Source organism: Bufo gargarizans, chromosome 6 (genome assembly GCF_014858855.1).
Source record: "Bufo gargarizans isolate SCDJY-AF-19 chromosome 6, ASM1485885v1, whole genome shotgun sequence".
In the NCBI taxonomy this organism is placed as follows: Eukaryota; Metazoa; Chordata; class Amphibia; order Anura; family Bufonidae; genus Bufo; species Bufo gargarizans.
In genome coordinates, this window is record NC_058085.1 from 293,716,827 (window position 1) to 293,739,854 (window position 23,028).

A 23,028-nucleotide genomic window follows, 5' to 3' on the forward strand; every position below is an offset into this window, starting at 1 on the left:
GAAGGCGCACGGACACCATTTGTGTTTTGTGGATCCACGATTTGCGGACCGCAAAATCATCCATGGTCGTGTGCATGAGGGCGTAATCTGTCTGCAGGATTTTCTGCATCTTCTGAATAGGGAATAACAGATATTGGGGGTTTAGTTTAGGCTACTTTCACACTAGCATTTTTACTGGATCCGGCAGGGTTCAGCAAAAACGCTTTTGTTACTGATAATACAACCGTCTGCAACCGTTATGAATGGATACAGTTGTATTATCTTTAACATTGCCAAGACGGATCCGTTTTCTATTGTGGCAGAGAAAACTGATCTGTCCCCATTGACTTGCATTGGGGGTCATGCCAGATCCGTCTTGCTGCGCATCCCAGGACGGAAAGCAAACTACAACATGTTGCGGTTTGCTCTCCGGTATTGGAATGCAACTAAATGCATTTTGGACCATTCCGTTCTGTTCAGTTTTGTCCCCATTGACAATGAATAGGGACAAAACTGAAGCGTTTTTTTCCGGTATTGAGCCCCTATGACGGATCTCAATACCGGGAAACTAAAACGCTAGTGTGAAGTAGCCTAAGAGGCGGGCATAATGATTTTTTTGTCCTACTGCAGACAGTGGAGAGTGGGGAGGATGCTGCTCCAGAAAGTTGTCTTACAGCCGGACACATATATTTGATCAAATGACGGAGACTGAAGGAGAAATTGCTAGGATATTTTTTAAACTATTGATGCATTTTCTATGCTCCGTGTCCGTTCAAAGAGGATCAGTCAGTGTTGATCTCAGAAGTGCAACCTCCTTCTAACATTCATCAAACATCCAGAAGGTATGGAATTAGTATTGTCCACTGGTATACCCCTTTATTATACATTTGCATGGTCATCCTTTACATATTAGAAAATAAATTATTCAAGTGGATGACATGACACAAGAAGGGAGTTGCATTTGCCATAAACAAAAGACCTCTGTGTATCCGTATCTCAACATATATTTAAATATCAATATCTAAAATAATATCTAAAAATAAACTTTCCAGTGATTAAGTGTTTATGTGCAAATCACCAACATAAGCAATGCATATAGTATGAACATACAGTAGCAATATTTATAGCCAGACCCAGTATATACTGGGAATAGAAGAGCAGAGATATGCTGCTATTTCTCATACACAATTACTCAGTGCCCCCTAAAAACATAAAATACTTTTCCCATTTTTTTTTTACAAATAATTTTTACAAAATGTAAACATTTTTTTTTAATTTAAAGGGTTTCTAAGATTTTTTTATTTTTATTAAGCACAGAGGAGAAAACTCTTACTTTTTTAATGTCTCATACTGCATCTTAAACCCCTATTGGGCCCTACAGCAGTCAAGTGCCATTAATTGATCACATGACTGCTGCAGCCAATCACTGGCCTTCGTGGTCACATGCTGTTCATGCACACGTGATTGCTAAGCCAAGTGACTGGCCGCAGCAGTCACATGGACCACTAACAGCACCTCTGAAGACCCAGAGAGGACCAGAAAGCCAAGGACTGGAGAGGTGTTTTTTTTTTATTATTATTATTGATTTTACACAGCTCCCTGCTCTCTGCTAATTAAAAAAAAAATAATCTTGGAAAACCCCTTTAATATTGTTTATAGACATTATTAGACATGCCTGTCTTTTTTCCTATTTTGGTCTTGCTGTGAACTTTTCGGCCAGAAGAGGTTGGGTCATTTTTCTTCTGTGGCTTCCATATATCTCTTGGAGAATCACCTGACTCGTGCAATAATTTCATTGGCTGTATGCCTACGCGATTGATATAAGTGCGGCCTTTCTGTGCAGACTGAGGCTTCACATCGTGTATGTGATTGACAAGGTGGAAACTTCCTCGGCTTCTACAAAAATAAAGAAAAGAAAGGACATTTAATTCATGTTTCAATGTACGTTACTATTAGTCTTTATGCTTAGACCACTGTGGGGAGTGTGCAGGTCTTCTAATACCAGAGGATACTTCTGTCAGCTACTTCTACTGTATGTAAGCCACGCAACGCAATTTACATCCATCTAACATCATTTCAACCATACCTTTGTTAGCTTTATCTCTACTTTTAAACTCCAGAAAAGGCACAGTATTCAAATAAGGCCCAAAGTGCCCAGCAGGGTGTCACCAATGGTTTCAAGAGCCCAGGACCACCTCCAAGTTCCTAAGCCTGCCTCTCGCAAGGGCCCAAGACCACCTCTTTATTTTCTGGCGTTTGAAGACACAGATAAGGCTACTTTCAGATCTGCGCTTTCCCTTTCCCTTTCCGTGGCAAAACGCTTCAGTTTTATCCCCATTCATTGTCAATTGATACAAAACTGAACTGAAGGGACCGGAGTGCACCAGAATGCATTCTGTTCTATTGCGTTCCCATGACGCACACAAAAGCGCTGCAAGCAACGTTTTGGAGTGCGTCCTGGGATGCGGAGCAAGATGGATCCGTCATGACTCACAATGTAAGTCAATGGAGACGGATCCATTTTCTGTTACACAAAAGAAAACTGATCCGTCACCCATTGACTTACAATGGTTTTAGAGACAGATCCGTCATGGCTAATTTATACATAATACAACCGGATACGTTCATAACGGATGCAGACGCTTGTGTTGTCATGACGGAAGCGTTTTTGCTGATCCATGACGAATCCAGCAAAAACGCAGATGTGAAAGTAGCCTTCGGCTAATGAAGATATGGTTGGAAATGATGTTAGACGGATTTACCTTGCCTTGGCATTGCCATTGCTGACATATGGTAGAAGTAGCTGACAGATAATAAATTGCTGTACAGAGAAGAACACGCTTCTCAGCCTGGTAGCACTGCAAAGATCATTTACATTATGATTACATCTAGGGTTCAACTCTAGAACTGCTCCTGAAATACAGGCTAAATATGTCCTCTTGGTTACATTAGCACAACACAGGCCAAAAAAGTGTCCTTTTTGCCCCCATCTGTCCTATATACGTCATAATACTGCAAAAGGGGTGTGAAATAGCACTGTAGACAATGTCTTGTAATGGTATCCAGTAAAAATGATACTTTTCTTTCTACAAATGAACTTTATGGATGACACAATATGGCACCCTTCACAGGCCTCTGTCAGACCTATACTTCAGTGACGGACAGCGTAAAGCTATGAGCTGGAGCCAAGGGGAAGAAACGCTAAACGCCAGTGCCACCTCATTGAAGGCAGATGACAAAGTTCTCCTCTGCTATGGGCACCTTCAGGCTGAGTGCTGCTGCCTCTGCCACCATGAATGTTATAGCACTGGGGACAGGTCTGGCATTAGACAGCTTCCTCTCCTGTTTATGCTCCTTGTCATCCTGCTCCTCTTTCTACAGCTCCCTTTCAATCATTCCAGCTTTAGTGACTGTATGGGTGACATTGCGGCCCTTTGTTGAAGGCATATGATGGAAACAGCCAAATGTGATGAGCCTTATGGTCATCTCACCAGTGAAACCTACATGTGAACTCAGCCTTCATGCTATCACTACTGTAAGTTCTCTATGGTGTTAGAACATTGCTAAACCTAATTCCCAGGGCTTTTTTCATGTAAATAATAGATATAATAGCGATACAATACCAATACGCCAAGCCTGATCAGTTACAACAGCATTTTAATGTTTAGTGATAAGTAGGTATTGGATATGCAGTTGTGACTGGGCTCCCCCTAGTGGTGGCTGCAGGCAGCCAGTTTTATAATGTACTATGTAAGGGGAAGCAGGAGAATTCCTTATTCTGTGCGTTAAGAAAACTATTGATATGTTATAGAGACATATCAAAAGTTTTGATCGATGGGGTCTAAGCGGTGAGACCCCAAATGATCTCTAGAACAAGGGGAGCGAAAGCAGTTGCTTAGCACGTTCTCTCTCCTCTCTGCATGAAATGTGAGCGAGACGGGCCCATAAACTTTCTATTGAGTCTCTCTCGATTTCTGTCCTGCAACGAGGACAGCGAGCACTTCTCTACCCTCGTTCTAGAGATTGGTGGGGATCTCAGCACTCAGACATCCACCGATCAAAAGTTTGGAGGGTGGCTTTTTTATTACCAATTTTCAAATATTTTTTTTTTATTTTAAATTATTTTGTCCGACATCTGCTTTGACATGCTTAGCAATCCGCCTGTATACTGGAAAACTTCATGGGCCATGGGGGCCTATACTAAGTTTAGCTATGTAGTCTCATGAGATCTGTGTACTCCCCTGGCACACACTCAGCGAATAATTACTTTATTAAAAACTAAAAAAGGAGAACCACAGGTGAAAGATAGTGACCAAACATAGAACATGTAATGATATCCAGAGTGACATTCACTAAGAAACCCAAACATGATACGCGCACACATAAGATGAAATCAATGATGTTAGAGATAAAAATGCAAATGGTAGCACAACAGGGTACATGAAAGAAATGCCACCAATGTAATGAAAGCAACAGTAGTGTCAATATGCGTAGGGCATGTACGAACTACACCCCCCCACCACCCCTACTCCTGGGCCATTTCATTACATTGGTGACATACTTCTTCCCTTACAAATGCATTTATTTCCATACTTTAAAAAATATATACTGTATATGCATAATTGATATTACTGCATTAGTAATGATCCAGACAATAAAATGATTACATTATTTATCCCATACACTGAACATCATAAAAAATTGTTTTGCTAAGTCTACCTTATGAAATACACAATAAAAAGTGGTCAAAAAGTGATATGCGCCCAAAAAGTGGCACCAATAAAAACTACAACTCATTCAAATAAATAAAACAAGCCCTCACACAGCTCTGTTTCAGGAAAAATTATTGGTCCTTTGAATGCGGCAATATAAAAAAAACATTTTGTACAGAAAATAAGTTTCTATTGTACAAAAGTAGAAAAACATAAAAAATCTATATAAATTTGGTATTGTCTGGTGTATTCATACTGACCTGCAGAATACAGTTATTTTACACTGAGTGGGGTACACCATAAAAACATAACCCAAAAAACAATGGATTCATTGCAGTATTTTTTTTCATAGTCACCACAAAAAAAATATATAAATGGTATACAAAACTTTATACCATGAAATGTCAGTGTACTTTGAGAAAACTTTTCACGTCATATTGACTTATCAAAGGTTTTGGGGACTGAGTGCTGAGACCCTCACCAATCACTGGAATAAGGAGAAAGAAGTGCTCACATAGCACATTTTGCTTCTTTCTCCTTATTCTAGCAATTAGTGGGGTTTCAGCTCTCAGGCCCGCTTTGACATATCAAAAGTTTTTTCATAGTGCACGGACACTTTAACCCCTTACATGTAAGTCATGAGGGTTAAGAGGATGTATGGACTAATCCATACGCTAAGCCTGCTCCATACATAGCAGGTGCCAGCTGTATAATACTAATACTCAGGCACCTGCTGGCAGTGACCGCTAACTTTGGTCATTTAACCCCTCAGTGGCCACTGTCAATAGCAACCACAGCATCTGTGGAGTTAGACAGAAGTAGGGGGCTCCCTCTGCCTTCTGATTGGAGCCCCATGATGATGCTCTGATTGGTTGCCATGACAGCCTAGGACCTTGTGAAGACTATCAGCGCTGTCATGCCAAGCTGCCTGAAAAGCTGTACCCAAGACTCAGGCAGCCAGTAAAAGTCCCATAGACTGCAATTGTTTTCCATTGTAGTCTATGGGACAAAAAAAATCTGAAGATCACATGTTCAAGTTGCCTTCATTAAAAAGTACAGTAAAAAAAAGGTTTAAAAAAAAGCATAAAAATAAGTTCAAATTACCTTTCCCAATTTACATATAAAAATAAACAATAAAATAATTAAACATAATAGATATCTCCACATCCTAACTATTAAAATATAACAATATTTATTGTGTGCAATGAACAGAAAAAAATGTAAATAGCCAAGTTGCTGGTTTTATAACATGTTGCTCTCCCCCTAAAATAACTTGAATAAAAAGTAAAAAGTTGTAGGTACCCCAAAATGGTACCAATAAAAACAACTGCTCTCACACAGCTCTGTAGATGGAAAAATAAAATTATGGCTGTCAGAATATTGCCATGCAAAGAAAAATCTTTTTTTAAAGGTTTATAGTATTAAAGTAGTAAAACATAATAGAAAGTATATAAATTATACAAAAACCATGGTAGAATTGTGTTTTGTTTTTTCTCAATTTCACCCACACAGCTTTTTTTTTACCATTTTCCAGGACAAACTGTGGCTAATTAAATTGCGCCATTAAAAAACACAATTTAACCTGCAATCAATAAGCCCACATATGTGAACAGAAAATTGTTATGGCTAAGGCCTAAGGGGTGAACTATATTGATAGTAGGATGATGTTCAGTGATACAAGTGATTATGTGATGTTAATAAAGGATAATGAGATTTTATAAAACACAGAGTAAATATACATACTGCCACTTGCTTTTCCGGTTAGCTTGAAAATGTACAACCTGATGGATAATAATAAGGTTATATCCATACATGATATACGATCATATAAATAGAAACAATCCATATTAAAAGGAGTCTAGTCTGTCACCTCCAATCCATACAGCCATAAAGATAGGTGCCCCAAAACCTAAGCATACTTTTCTTGCGAAAATCAAGTCCTCTGATCCTGAGAAATGCCTTTTTTTTTTACTTTATGCAAATAAGGCTTTAGGTGCACCATGAGAAGGGCCATTCTGTATAGTGCACCTTCTTTCCCTTGTGTCCTCGCTACGGGCTCTGAAATCTCAGAGACTGTCAATCAAACAAGGGGATAAGCTGGGCGCCATTATGGCAGAGCAATGGTGCACCAAACGGAGCAGCCCTGCCCATGGTGCACCAAAAACGTTATTGTCAAATAAATAATATTAATAATAGTAAAATAATAATTAGATCAATTTCTTAGGGAAAATAGAGGACTAGATTTTCACAAGAAAAATATGGTCATATTTTGGGATACCTACCAGTATGGTAGTATGCTTATGCTGAAACCGATTTTGGAGGTCAGGGACTCCCTTTAAAGACTTCATAACGCTTTAAAGAGGTTGTCTCACTTCAGTAAATGGCATTTATCATATAGAGAAAGTTAATACAAGACACTTACTAATGTATTGTTATCCATATGGCTTGACTAATTTTATCACCACATTACACACTGCTCATTTTCATGGTTACGACCACCCTGCAATCCATCAGTGGTGGTCATGCTTGCACACTATAGGAACTGTGGGTGTGCACAAAGGCTGGCGCTTTTTCCTACAGTATGCAAGCACGATCACCACTGATGGATTGCAGGGTGGTCATGGAAACAAGAAGTGTATATTGCAATGATAAAATGAATCCAGCCAGCAAAGGAAGCAATATGGATAATCACAATACATTAGCAAGTGGCTTGTATTAAATGTCTCTACATGATAAATGCCACTTGATGATGTCAGACAACCTCATGATGAAATATTACATTTCCCTGTTAGATCACGCAAAATATTGCATCCCCCCCAAAATATTGTCCGACCTGATGTTCTTTTGATACCTTTTAAGATCAGCTACCTAATGTGTTCAGATCTGATGAGGAGGAGCTGCTTCTTGTGTGCTTATTCTCATTAGATGGCCTACACAATGGCAGGAATCACTCCAGGTGGATCCAAGAGTTGGGACTCAGCTGCTGAGCTTGTGACCACCATCACTGGACACATTTAATGGACATTCTGAGATGGAATCGAAGGAACACCAAGGGGCACCCAAAAAATTATCTAAGAGCAGTATCTAGACACAGGTGATTTGAAAAAATAATTCAAAATCAGTTACATATTTCGTGATTTATTTGATAAATATAATATTAATAGTGATGGACAATAAGCTTGAGTCTAAAGCTGTTTGTGGTCCACAATACGGGCATGGGGCACACACTCTAGTGTACATGAGCCCTAACTTTGTTATCAGGAATGGTGTGCTGGTAATGATAAATTTACCCCAGTGGGTACATGTCCGGTTTATAACAAACAGTGCATTAACCCTGAAAACATAACTGGTAATATCTTACCATGGCATCCTCTGGACCATGTTGACTATTTTTAATCTGTCGGTTTTGATACAATTCCAATTGTTTTTCTGCAAGTTCCACTCTCTGAAGCAGGTTCTCAATGAATTGTTGAAGCCTCCTTTTCCCTCGGAACTCCTTTTCAGCAGCAGCTTCCAGAAAGTGATTAATAGAAACCACTTCCCTGTAAGGAAAAAAGATATTTTAAAACATTAATTATTTAACAGGCCCTTCGGGGCCCCCACCTACACAGTGTTTGACAGCTTTTCTTGAAAATGTATACACATGGAGAACTGCAAATCACTCACATCATGTGGTGCATTCCCATTCCCAATTTGCATATTGCTACTGGAGCCAGTCAACAGCATGAGATTAGACACAACCCTAAGGCCTCTTTCACATGGGTGTCCCTGATTTGCTCTGGATGCATCGCATGTGCATTGCGGGAAACCTGCGCGAGTAGGCTCGCAATTGCTGTCAGTTTTGACTGCGATTGCGTTCGGATCTTCAGATTTTTCCACGCGAATGCAATGCGTCTTGTACGCGTGTGAGAAAAAACTAGGTGTGGTACACAGACCAGAACCCGGACTTCTTCACTGAAGTTCGGGTTTGGGTTCTGTATTCTATACATTTTGTTATTTTCCCTTATAACATGGTTATAAAGGAAAATAATAGCATTCTTAATACAGAATGCTTACTAAAATGTGGATTGAGGGGTAAAAAAATAAAAAATAATAACTCGCCTCATTCAATTGATCGTGCATCCTCTTCTTGCTTCTTCTTTCAGGACCTGCAAAAGGACCTTTGATGACGAAAGAAGAAGCAAGAAGACGATGCCGGCTGCGTGATCAATTAGATGAGGTGAGTTTTTTTATTTTTTAACCCCTCAATCTACATTTTACTAAGCATTCTGTATTAAGAATGCTATTATTTTCCTTTATAACCATGTTATAAGGGAAAATAATACAGCGAATACACTTTAATGAATGGGGTCCCGGGTTGCTTTCATCCCTATCATCTCCTAGCAACCATACGTGAAAAATCGCACCGCAGCCGCACTTGCTTGCAGACGCTTGCGATTTTCACGCAGCCCCATTCACTTCTATGGGGCCTGCGTTGCGTGAAAAAACGCACAAAGTAGAGCATGCTGCGATTTTCACGCAACGCTCAAGTGATGCGTGAAAATCACCGCTCATCTGCACAGCCCCATTGAAGTGAATGGGTCCGGATTCAGTGCGGGTGCAATGCGTTCACCTCACGCATTGCACCCACATGGAATTCTCGCCAGTGTGAAAGGGGCCTAAGGGTTCCTTCATACATGGCAGATTTTGTTTCTGGGACTGAAGATTCAGTTGCATTTACCTGAATTGGGCTTGCAGAAATCCATTTAACCCCATTCAAATGCATGGAACTGATGTTCAGCCACAGAAAATTTCTGCAACAAAATTTGCCACGTGTAAAGGCACCCTAATAGCTTAGCTGAGCTACTACAATGAAATAGGCGTGTTGAACTTCATCTGCAGGAGGCACCCATATCTATTAGACGGTCGGCTGGTCTCGCCAAAATCAGCTAATTCATCCCACATAAGTCTAATGTGTATGGCCAGTTTAAGGCTCTATTAGAATGCTGAACAAGCAATGAATATACCAGAATTGTGAATGCAGCTCTGGGCTATATGCTATAATCTAGGAAGAGATCAAGTTCAATAATTCAATGTGTTACGGAAAATAGGTGTGGACCCACTGTACCAACCAACCAGTTTGGCTTTGGGCTAACTCTAAGGGCATCATCCTGGCAGTCCACCAGCATACTAACATATCTGAGAAACAGGTCTGGTCAGGCGGCAATGGAGCAATACAGGTAACAGGAGGAGGTCAGGACAGGCAGCTAGAAGTTAGGGGCAGATGTTTAGGATGTGATATTACCTATTATGGCGAATCATAGATTTTTTCTTTTTTCATGACAGCGTTCAACAAGCAGGAAAAATATTTTTTTATTTTAATAGTTTTGGGATGCAGCGATATCTATTATGTTTTTTCATTGTTTTTCATTGTTCATTGTTTCATTTTTATGTGTGAAAGGAGGGGTTGATTAGAATTTTTTACTTTTTACACAATAACTTTTAGTCCTCCTAGGGGACTTGAACATACACTCTCTTGATTGCTTGTCCCATAGATCGCATTAGAATATTATTGCAGTCTATGAGATCCTGAGACATTGCCTGCTGAGCTGTGCCTCACGCACGGCTTTACAGGCAGTTAACCATGACAGGCCTAGGAACATTCAAGAGTCCCCAGGCTGTCATAGTAACTGATCGAACATCCAACATGTGAGCTTGCTTCATACATTCCCTTAAGGCCGAATGCACACGGCTGTTGTTCATGGCCGTGAGCGGTCCGTGGAACCGCGGCCTGGATTCCTGCTGAGAGCAGGAGCGCACGGCGTCATGGGTTGCTATGACGCCGTGCGCTCCCTGCTGCCGCCACAATACAGTAATACACTGGTATAGATCATACCAGTGTATTACTGTATTGTGGCGGCAGCAGGGAGCGCACAGCGTCATAGCAACCCATGACGCCGTGCGCTCCTGCTCTCAGCAGGAATCCAGGCCGTGGTTCCACGGACCGCTCACGGGCGTGAACAACGGCCGCGTGCATTCGGCCTAAGCATAATGACGTGTCATTAAAGGGGTTTTCCTGAGACTTTTATACTGATGACCTATGCTCTGGTCCCAGGTGTTGAACCCCCACCGATCAAACATTCATGAGGTGGGAAAAATGGATGCTCATGCCCAAGGTTAGGCCTCAGGAACACGACTGTGTCCGTCAGATTGATGCTATGCTTTTTGTAACTTTCCTGTGATTGATTTTAATATTGCTTAAATAAAGACTACAAGTTTTATGAATGTTGGACTTCTATGCTACTTACCTCGCTGTGTGTTCTGCATGTCCATGCATTCAGCTGTGGGTGAGCTTGTAATTTGATTTATTACCTTCCATATAATCTGCATTTTTCTCACTCCCATTGCTAAAAAGGTTTATTCCTGTCTGCAATACGGACAAGAACAAGACATGCTCCATAATTTGGGGAACTGACATACAGATGTGGACAGCACATGGATGACATCTGTGTGCTGTTTTTTTTTTTTTGTTTTTTTTTGCGGACCCATAGAAATGAATGGATCCGTGTACAATCAACAAAAAACGCATATCAAAAATGCGTGATTCAAAATAAGGTCATGTGTATGAGGCCTTAGGAGACAAGTAATACTGTAGACTAGAATCAGCAGACGTAAAATCTGCAGCTTCATATTCCTCCTTAGAAATAATACCTCCAGGGCATAATTCCAGTGTCATACAATTGTTTTTCTCATGGATTCTGTATAAATCCACATGAAAAAAAAACCTCTTTGTGCCACTATTTTATGGACACGGATCTGCAGGACCGCTGTGTGCATTTTTGTTTAAAATCATGTACATAAGGAAGAGAGATGGAGCAAGGGAAGGGCTATGTCATTTGTAAAAAGTCTGTCTTGTCATGTAATTTAAACAATCACGTGGCCATGTGTTAGCTCCAGCGAATTGAATAGTTTAATCTGGGATTACATGCTTAGAAGGAGAAAGGATGTATAGGAAAAGATTAGATCAGCTAGACAGATTTCAGTACATTAAAACAACCTACACATCTATCAAGCTCATCCATTTTTCCATAAATAATCAATAGAAATATTTTATAGTAGTCACATAAATTATAAAGGAAGTGTCTCATAGCAGGGAATCCTAACAAGAGAACTTCAGTCTTGTGGTCAGTAGCAGTTATTAGGCATAATCCTCCATTCTTCTGTCTTTACTTTTAATATATGCAAATGAGCCTCTAGCAGCAACGGAGGCGTGGCTACAAGCTCAGCTCTCTCAGCAGCTCTCTGCACTTTGATTGACAGGACCAGGCGTTCTGATGATTTCACTGCCTGGACCTGTCAATGAAAGTGTAGATGGAGCTGCAGTTGCAGAGAGAGCAGAGCCTCTAGGTGTAACGACAACGCCCTCGTTGCTCTTAGAGGCTCATTTGCATATATTAAAACATCATTTTTTCTCAGCAATGTGGGCAAATATGAACAGGAGATCAACACAGATGCCTTCAGCCTCCAAGCACACATGCAACAGGTCAGCCAGTTTCATAGGTAAAAATCTGCTGACAGATGCCCTTCAAAGAGAAAATAACGGTATTACTGTTCTTCATGGCAGATAGTTACTTACTCCTCCTTCCTTTGGAGCTCCTGCTCGGACTCTGTGAGTCGCTGACGAAGAATTGCAATCAGTTCCACCGCCACATCTACTTGTCGGCTGAGCGCTCTTTCTCTGCGCTGCACTTCTTGCTTCTTCTGGGAAAGTTGTAGAAAGGCTGCACGTACCTCCAGCAATTCAGAAGTTTTTTGGCAAAGTTCCTTATTGAGATTATCAATTTTCTTTTCTATGTTTTTATCAACATTTTCTGTAAGCTGATTAAGCACCGATTTCTCTTGAGGATCAAGCTGAAACTTAGTGCTTGTCATGGGATATCCAATGATATAGTGATTTTTTGTAGAATTGTCTGGTAAGGAGCTTTTAACAAGAGGGGAAGGCTTGTCTGACAGGATCAGTATGGGGCTGCTGGCTTTTCTGCTCTCATTTTTTAAGTCACAATAAGTTGATGATGAGCTTTTCTGATGGAGTTCACCGTCAATCGACTCCATCTGCTTTTCATTGAGAGGATCTGTTGAGTTTTCCAGATCAGCCTCTTTTAGTGAGCAGAATACCCCTGATTTCCCCCAAAAATACCTTTCATCATAGGTGTGTATATAGTCCAGATGTGCCCTCAATGAGGCTAAGCTTCTGAAACGTGCGTTTTCACCGCATTGTGGGCAGCGAAAAGGCTTATATAAGTTACCATTTCTTATGGAGTCCTGCCATGGGGACCTGCCAGCTTCAGAGGTTTTCTGTTGCATTACACCAGCCAAACTGTAAAGTATGAAATAAGACATGTCAAAATAGTTCAGAACATGGGCCACGATTTATCACACCTTCACTCCAGAGTTCTGGCTTCAAAAAGTCACTTTTTGGGCTTACTTGTGCAAACATTTTGCGACTTTTTGCAATTTTACACCATTCACTTGTTGTTGTGGTTAGCTATGTTAAAGGGGTTATCCCATCTTAGACAATAGGGGCATATCGCTAGGTTATGCCCCCATTGTCTGATAGGTGCAGGTCCCACCTCTGGGACCCTCACCTACAAGGAGAACGGAGCGGAGAAAGTTGAGGAGGGCGCACTGCGCATGCACAGCCACCCTCCATTCATTTCTATGGAGCCGCCGAAAATAGACGAGCGCTGGCTCGGCTATTTCCGTCGGCCCCATAGAAATGAATGGGAGCAGTGGCCACGCATGCGCGGTGCACTCCCATTCACTTCAATGGGAGAGGCGGGGAGCTGTGCTTGGTGGTGGACGGACCCCGGGAAACCTGGGGTCCTCCAGCCACAACTCTCCCCGACTCCGTTCTCCTTGTAGGTGCGGGTCCCAGAGGTAGGACCCACACCTATCAGACAATGGGGGCATATCCTAGCGATATGCCCCCACTGTCTAAGATGGGAAAACCCCTTTAATGAGTTTCACTCTAAAAAGTCGCAAACAAAGTTGCAATCTCACTCCAGTAGGAGGGTGGAGTAGGAAAACTGGAGCAGCTTTTCTAGACAAAAGTTTTAGGTTTAAAGGGAACCTGTTACCCGAATTTTGTATATAGAGCTGAGGATATGGGTTGTTAGATGGCCACTAGCACATCCACAATACCCAGTCCCCATAGCTCTGTGTGCTTTTATTGTGTGAAAAAAACGATTTTATACATATGCAAATTAACCTGAGATGAGTCCTGTCCCTGACTCATCTCAGGTTAATTAGCATACAGGTGAAACTCCCAAAAATTAGAATATCTTGCAAAAGTCCATTTTATTCAGTAATGCAAATTAAAGGGAATTGCAGTAATGCAGCTTAAAATTTGAATTTTGTGAAAAGGTTTAATATTCTAGGCTCAAAGTGTCACACTGTAGTCGGCTAATTAATCCATACCCCCTAAGCAAAGGGGACCCGAGATTGTGACTTTGGGGTTTCATAAACTGTAAGCCATAATCTTCTAAATTATAACAAATAAAGGCTTGAAATATCTCGCTTTACATGTAATGAGTCTCATATGTAAGTTTAACCTTTTAAGTTGCATTACTGAAATAAATGAACTTTGCACGATATTCAAATTTTTCGAGTTTCAACTGTATTTAGCTAATTGTTTTTTTTTACACAATAAAAGCACACAGAGCTATGGGGACTGGGTATTGCGGATGTGCTAGCGGCCATCTAGCAACCCATGTCCTCAGCGCTATACCCAAAATCCCGGTGACAGGTTCCCTTTAAAGGGAAGACTAATTTATCAAGCAACATGCGACGTTTGATAAATGTGGCATAAAGTACTCCAATGCAGACTCAAGCAAAACTGACTTTAAATATTCCCCCCATGGACTGCAGATAACATGATCCCTTTAGGGCTTGTTCACATCACCAATATTATTTTACGTTCTTCTGCTCCGTTATAGTAAGAACAGAAATAACAGAAGTGCTGAATTTGGCAAATAACTGACACTAACAGAACCTAACAGTATATTGGAATCTGTTCAGTTTCCGCTCAGGAGAACATTTTTTTGGTGGAAAAAAAAAATGAGTCCTTTTGCATGCAGGACTTTTCACTCCGTGATTTTTGACAAACTGTAACTAAGGCTCCTAATGGAGCCTCCAACGCAGATGTGAACGGGCCCTTAAACAGCCATAATGATGGATGGCCAAAATTACAGATTACGCCAGCATGATGCAGTTTGGCTAAACATAATTTACATGATCATAATAAAGCTTAGATTACCATAATAATCTTAATTTCCATAGCATCACCATATTTAGCAAAGCTTTAGGCCCCTTTCACACGAGCATGACGGATTAGGTCCGGATGCATTCAGAGTGCGTTCAGTGAAACTCGCACTATTTTGCAAGCAAGTTTAGTCAGTTTTGTCTGCGATTGCATTCAGTTGTTCAGTTTTTTTCGCGCGAGTGCAATGCGTTTTGATGCGTTTTTCACACGCTTGATAACGTCTCTTAGCAACCATCAGTGAAAAACGCATCGCACCCGGAATTGCTTGCGGATGCAATGCGTTTTTCACACAGCCCTATTCACTTCTATGGGGCCAGGGCTGCGTGAAAAACGCAGAATATAGAACATGCTGCGATTTTCACGCAACGCAGAACTGATGAAAAACACTGCTCATGTACACAGACCCATTGAAATGAATGGGTCAGGATTCAGTGCGGGTGCTATGCGTTCACGTCACGCATTGCACCCGCGCGGAAAACTCGCTCGTGTGAAAGGGGCCTTAAAGGGGTTGTCCGGAGTGGACCATCAGAGCATTTCTTACAGCGCAGGGCAAGGTCTGTTATGTTTACATCCTCACTGTCTGGTGGAGGTTTCCGCCTAGCAGTGATCCTGGTGACATCACCAGCACAAATGGGCAGTCTATAGCACTGCCCTAGGCTCTAAAATAGCCTAGGGCAGCACTGCAGACCACCCATTTGTGGCTTGACATGAAGTCTCCGCCTAACATACCCATGAGACGCCTGGTACATCACCAAGGAAAACAGACCTTGCCCTGCGTGATGCAGGGCAAGGGGAAGCATTGGAGCAAGAAGTGCTTGGATGCTCCACTCAGACATGCTGAATGAGAGGTTATGTCCCTGTTCAGCTTTGAACTCGGGAAACCCCTTTAAGGGTCCATTCACATGTCCGTGGTGTATTGTGTATCCACAATACACCCGACCGGCACCCCCATAGAACTGCCTATTCTTGTCCGCCATTGCGGACTATGTGTACCCAAATAAATAAAAATTAAAGCTTGCCAAATACATTGGATGTGTATTGGCCAAACTCAGTCAACCTTGTAATGTGTATGGTGGCCACCTGACTGTCCCTCGACAGCCAACGTCTGGGGAAATTTTGATAGGGCATGTTGGATTCATTTGCTGGTCCTGTTAGTTAGTAGGGAGGTAAACCATCTCTGTAGCTGGCCAGCTAAGACCTGTCCTAGGTTGCTAATATAGCTTGTGTGTTTATACAGCTAGACCTGCCAATAACCTTAATACAGTTTCTATGTTTGTGTTTTAAAGACAAAAGCAGAGTTATTTACAGTGACTTCATGTTTGGATGTCATATAACTGTAATATATATTGTGTTCATAGAAGCAGAAAAGATAATATGCCTTTAAGATTCATTATATAATGTGAGTTAAGCGCAATGACACAGCAGAAACAACAGAAAGCATAGAGTTAAACTGTTGTTGCTGGACAGGAGTTTTGACCAATCACAGCTAGCGTTACACAAAGCAAGAGTTTTGACCAATCACAGCCAGCCTCACACACAGCCTGTGTGGGAATTTCCCCTAGCAGGAGCTGATAGAATCATTACACCAGAGGAGAGAAGCTGAACAGACATTCACTTCACTAAGAGCTGTGTTTTATGGAAGCAGAGAGGCCAAAATAGGTATTTAAAACAGTTATATAATGTTCCTACTGTTAATTATAGTGATTAGAACTGTATACTGGACCAGTTATATGTGTGTTTACTTACAGTTCCACCAATTGCAAACTACAAATACCATACAAACAATTGCAACCATTCAAATTCCATATTGCAATCCAAATTTTATACAACCACACCAGATCATCATAGTTACTGCTAACTGCATATTGCAACTAAATTCAGCAAGTGAACTATTAGTTAGACCTCAGATATACCTCTCAGAGAGATCATAAAGTGCTTAAATAACTTAAAGTGAGAGTACAGATACTCAAGAGAGAAATATATCCACCATCTTATGTTGAATGACAAGATTGAACAGTTGAACCACCATCTTACGCATACTGCCATTTTGTGATATATTTTCAACATGTGTTATGTACATAGACTATCTGCTGCAGAGGCGGCAGTGTTATATATATGAAGAAAAGTTGAAGTTAATAAAGTAGTTATTTCAAGCATTTGTTGTGCTCTTTAAACCTACCATGTCCATAGAACGGCGCTAGAGGAATTACAGAGTAATAGACAGTCTGGTTAGACTAAAAGTCAGAGATATAAAAATCCTTCTAATGCCACAGCGCAAAAGGCACTTCATAGTGCTGCGCCTGCCACATTCTACCCCCTTTCACTACATACTGTATGCATACTCTCCCGATTTGAGCATGCATATGTATGGGAGGATCAGTAAAGTTAGCTGTCTAATGTGTATGGCCAGATAAAAGGGGTTGGCCCACCTCACATATTAGTGGCATATCGCTAGGAAATCACCGATATCAGATAGTTGCTGGTCCCCGCACCAATCTCTAGAATGGAGCCCTCAAAGCAAGTGCGGCCACCCTCCATTCGCTTCTATAGGAGTGCCAAAAAGAGACAAGCGAACGCGTTTGGATATTTCCCGGAACTCCCATAGAAGTTTATGTGCAAAAGTGGCCATCTCTCTCTTTTACTTTGGGGGCCCTGTTCTAGAGATAGATGTGGGACCCACACCTATCTGACACTGAAAGCATATCCTAGTAATATGACCCAAATGTATGAGATGGATCAACCCCTTTAAGATTAGATAATGAAAGCTTAAAGGGTTTGTCTCACATCAGCAATGGCAATGTATTGTTATTGTCCATATTGTCTCCTTTGCTGGCTGAGTTAATTTTTCCATCACATTATACACTGCTTGTTTTCATGGTTACGACCACCCTTCAAGGCCGGGACCGTGGGACTGCTTATAGGTTAGTGCTTTTTCTTATAGCGTGCAAGCACGACCAGCACTGATGGATTGCAGGGTGGTCATACCCCTTTAAAGGAGTATTCCGGTTTCAATGCATAACTATGACTCCTTTTATAATGAATACTCATACTTTCCCAATATGCTTTCTGTATATATTTTTTTAATAGTTTTCAAGATCTCTGCTTGCTGTCATTCAACTGAACTATTCATACTTTACTTCCAAGGTTACTGCTCTGGTCATGTGCTGATCACACAGGTTTTCACCTCATTATGAGATGGAGCTCTGATTACTCTACCTTTATGAGGTTCTGCACCTCTGTGATCATAACATGGCCAGGAGAGAGTCCCCTTCCATTACACGACTATAGGCGAAGATCCTGAAACGCTGAGGAATGTAGAAATTATATTAGAAAACTGTATAACTCTTCACTCCACAAAGAATTAGGCTCCATTCACACGTCCGCAAAATGGGTCCGCATCCATTCCGCAATTTTGCGGAAAGGGTGCGGACCCATTCATTCTCTATGGGGACGGAATATGCTGTCCGCATCCACATTTGCGGATCCGCACTTCCGCATCCGTGCTTCCGTTTCCGCAAAAAAATAGAACATGTCCTATTCTTGTCTGCAATTGCGGACAAGAACAGGCATATTCTATTATGTCGGCAATGTGCGGTCCGCAAAATACGGAAAGCACATTGCCGCTTTCCGTGTTTTGCGGATCCGTGTCTCCGTGTATCCGCAAAACACATTGCGGACGTGTGAATACAGCCTAATAGGGGAGATTTATCATCTTTCTACTTCCTTTTTCAGACATAAAAAGTTGCAATCCCTGGGTTTTTGACTTTTTAATCATCATTGCTCCTAAATCTGTTTGTACACAACCCTTGGCACTTTCCGAAAAGCGTGGTGTGGTGGGAGCGGCGACATTGGCCCTCGCACATTTATCCAGTTTTCCACTCGTTTTCTGTCGTAATTGATAACTGAAATGTACACAGACATGAGCTGGGATAGATTTCAATCTAGGCCCTCGGACTGCAGGATGCGCTAAATTTATGAAACGGCGTGCGCCTCATCATAAAGTAAGCGCATCCTCCGGCAGCACAGTGGAATATCAGAACCGGTCCTGATCAATGACCCCCAATATGTAAAACCCGAACAGCGCTTTCATTTATAATTAAAAAATAAATGGTGCATCATTTTTATTGCAAAATCACAGAACTCTTCATCCTTTTCCAGTAAATCATGAAGGCTTTTATTTAATGACTGCAAGCAGAGATCTTAGATGACATGGAAAACTGATGGAATGAATTAGAAACAGGTTAGTGCGGAATAACCTTTATTTGATGAAATCGGAAACCTATATAAATCATGTTTGCATTGTATAGAGTGTAAATAATAATGTAATAAATGCCTGGTATCCTAAATAAGCGAAGAACACACTGCTAACAGTATATACGTGTTAGACTTCAGCGACGTATTCTGCATGGCTTCCCGATCGGAGATACACATATATATGTGAAAATGACAAACAAGCAGACACACCGCAGATTATTCCCACTTGGAGATTTGTAACCATGCAACCGCAGCTGCCTCAGGAGGTAATGGCATTCATCACAGACCAAACACACCATGGATTATCCCACATAAGGTACAGAACATCGAAAATGTGAGGACTACAGGCAGAGCTGTCATGGCTGTCCTCTGCTCGATGCTGTGCATTTACGGGTTAATCTCCAGGGAGACAGCCTCATTCTGGCTGTCGTTATGCATCTGCTCGGGATGCTGGCAGGCAGGGGTTAATGGACGATGAGGCTCATCGTCATTACCCTGCCCCAATCTGTAAATCATGGCAGGGCAGAGCACACTTACCTAACTTGTTGCTGATGCTGTGGGAAAAGCCTTCTTTTTTCAGCAAAGCCGTAAGTCAGAGCATGGCTGACACTGGTACATGGCAGAGCTGCAGGAATGCTGGGCATCCAACATCACACTATTCAGTTTCTAAAGTTGCCATGTAAGCTGCGCCCTAATTGGTCACTGAGCAGATCTATCTGATTGGGCAAGACGATTCTCCAGCCTGTTCGCTGGCTCCTTATGGAAGATTATGTCACCTTGTGAGAAAGCTTTAGGGGATATGCTCTGCTGTGACAAGCTAATACGCCGCAGATAGATCTTCGCTGGATACATTTCTGTCTAGATGCATTTCCATCTGACAGAATTTGTGCTCTGGCTTTGCCCGGCTAACTGTCTTTAATTCTAGTTAACCCATTAGTGCCCAGCAGCATTACAAGCCTTAAGCAGAAATGCACAAAATGGGCCAATTCATAAATTGCCAATTTTTACCTGATAGTCTGTATAGGATAGGTATAATTTTTATACCGGTTAAAGGTTTGTAAATTTTTCTAACATACTTTTTGGTTCAATTTCTCACCATGGGAAAGATCTCTGTTTGCTGCCAGTGAATGAAAACTCGTTTACAACCGGGGACTGATAATACAGCTACATCAACAACCGCGGTGAAATTCTCTCTCCGTGCTAAACATATTGCTACAATGTATTACTGTCAGTAAAATGTATCAGTCCGGAGTCCAGGCTGTTGACAGTAGCTCACAGATGATTGTCTGGATAGAATATCAGAGAGAGTCACTGATGGAGGCCTAAGGGTACTTTCACACTTGTGTTGTGAGGATACGTCGCTGGAACTGCCTGCCGGATCCGGAAATCCATGTGCAAATGGATATCAATTGAAGACGGATCCGGATCCGTCTGACAAATGCATTGGAATTCCGGATCAGTCTCTCTGGTGTCATCCGGAAAAATGGATCCGGTATTTATTTTTTTCGCATTTTTAAAGGTCTGTGCATGCGCTTGTTACCAGATCCGGCATTAATACATTTCATTAGGAATTAATGCCTGATCCGGCATTCCGGCAAGTGTTCCGGAATTTTGGACGGAGAAAATACAGCAGCATGTTGCTGGTGCCGGTGACTGCAGGAAACAGCTGATCGGTAGGATTGTGAAGCTGGTCCATACCAGGTGTTGGTCAAATACCCAAAACAGGTCTTTCCATTATACCTTAAGGCCTCTTTCACACGACCGTTTTTAATTTTTCCGTTTATGGACCGTTTTTTTGTGTTCCGTATACGGAACCATTCATTTCCATGGTTCCGCAAAAAAAAAAACTGAATGTACTCCGTATGCATTCCGTATTTCCGTTGAAAGATAGAACATGTCCTATTATTGCCCGCAAATCACGTTTCGTGGCTCCATTCAAGTCAATGGGTCCGCAAAAAAAAACAGAACACATACGGAAATGCATCCGTATGTCTTCCGTATCCATTCAGTTTTTTGAGGAAGCATCTATTAAAAGTGTTATACCCAGCCCAATTTTTTCTATGTAATTACTGTATACTGTATATGCTATACGGAAAATGGAACGGAAAAAGGGAACAGAAACGGAAACACAACAGAAACAAAAAACGGAACAACGGATCCGGAAAAAATGGTCCGCAAAACACTGAAAAAGCCATACAGTCGTGTGAAAGAGGCCTAAGGCTGGTTTCACACGGGTGTTGCGGGAAAAGGTGCGGGTGCGTTGCGGGAACATGCACGATTTTTCCTGTGCGAGTGCAAAACATTGTAATGCGTTTTGCACGCGCGTGAGAAAAATCAGCATGTTTGGTACCTAAACCCAAACTTCTTCACAGAAGTTCGGGTTTGGGTTAGGTATTCTGTAGATTGTATTATTTTCCCTTCTAACATGGTTATAAGGGAAAATAATATCATTCTTAATACAGAATGCATAGTACAATAGGGCTGGAGGGGTTAAAAAAATAATAATAATTTAACTCACCTTAATCCACTTGATCGCGCAGCCCGTCTTCTCTTCTGTCTTCTTCTTTGCTGTGCACAGGAATAGGACCTTTGATGACGTCACTCTGGTCATCACTTGGTCCATTACCATGGTGAGGGACCATGTGATGTGACGTCACCACAGGTCCTTAGCCGGCAGCTCAACATTACAGAAGAAGACAGAGATCCGCAACTACGCGATCAAGTGGACTCGGTGAGTTAATTATTTTTTTTTTTTAACCCCTCCATCACTATTTTACTTTGCATTCTGTATTCAGAATGCTATTATTTTCCCTTATAACCATGTTGCGGATGCTTGCGATTTTCACGCAGCCCCATTCACTTCTATGGGGCCTGCGTTGCGTGAAAAACGCAGAATATAGAGCATGCTGCGATTTTCACGCAATGCACAAGTAATGCGTGAAAATCACTGCTCATGTGCACAGCCCCATAGAAATGAATGGGTCAGGATTCAGTGCGGGTGCAATGTGTTCAACTCACGCATTGCACCCGCGCGGAATACTCGCCCGTGTGAAAGGGGCCTAAGGCCTCATGCACACAACCGTTGTTTGGGTCCGCATCCGAGGCTCCGTTCTGCGGCCCCGTTAAAAAAAAAAATATAACATGTCCTATTCTTGTCCGAGCTTTACAGACAAGAGTAGGCATTTATATTGCCGGCGCCCGTTCTGTTCCGCAAATTGCGGAAGGCAACACGGGCGGCTTCCATTTTTTGCGGATCCGCAGTTTGTGGACCGCAAAAAACAGCACAGCCGTGTGCATGAGGCCTATCTCTGTGATGGAAATCACTGACGTGGAAACTAGGCCTGAGGATGCAATTACACCTATGGATTTCTTTGCAATGCATGGAGGGAAACCTCTGGAAATGCAATAGTAACATATTAGAATTTAGCGACAGATTTAGTCCCTCGTGAGATCTTGCTGGTGATAGTGTAAATCCTGTGAACGTTCATTGATTGTTTCTGGGCAGCACATTGTCCACAGTGTAAACAAGGTCTGCTGCACAGAAACAATGAATCTTCATAAGGCCTTATGCACACGACCGTTGTTGTGTTCTGTGTCCGTTGTTCAGTTTTTTGTGATTTTCTGCGGACCCATTGACTTTCAACGGGTCCGTTGAAAACTCAGCTAATGCACCGTTTGTCATCCGCATCCGTGATCCGTGGTTTCAGTCCGTCAAAAAAATATAACCTGTCCTATTTTTTACACTGAAAACGGTTCGCAGACCCATTCAAGTCAATGGGACCG

General features: G+C 41.7%; 1 protein-coding gene across 2 annotated transcripts; it reads right to left on the reverse strand.

Moving 5' to 3' along the window:
* Positions 1-851: 851 nt before the first annotated feature.
* ZNF365 (zinc finger protein 365) lies at positions 852-19,893 on the reverse strand. Of its 2 annotated transcripts, XM_044298407.1 has the most exons (5): positions 19,783-19,893; positions 12,307-13,047; positions 8,053-8,233; positions 6,435-6,472; positions 852-1,875 (listed from the first exon to the last, which is right to left on the reverse strand). In XM_044298407.1, the coding sequence occupies exons 1-5, from the start codon at positions 19,887-19,889 to the stop codon at positions 1,623-1,625; spliced, it is 1,320 nt and encodes a 439-aa protein (XP_044154342.1). In that variant the 5' UTR covers positions 19,890-19,893; the 3' UTR covers positions 852-1,622. The 2 variants fall into 2 exon arrangements, with proteins under 2 accessions (XP_044154342.1, XP_044154343.1); XM_044298408.1 differs by lacking the exon at positions 6,435-6,472.
* Positions 19,894-23,028: the final 3,135 nt, after the last annotated feature.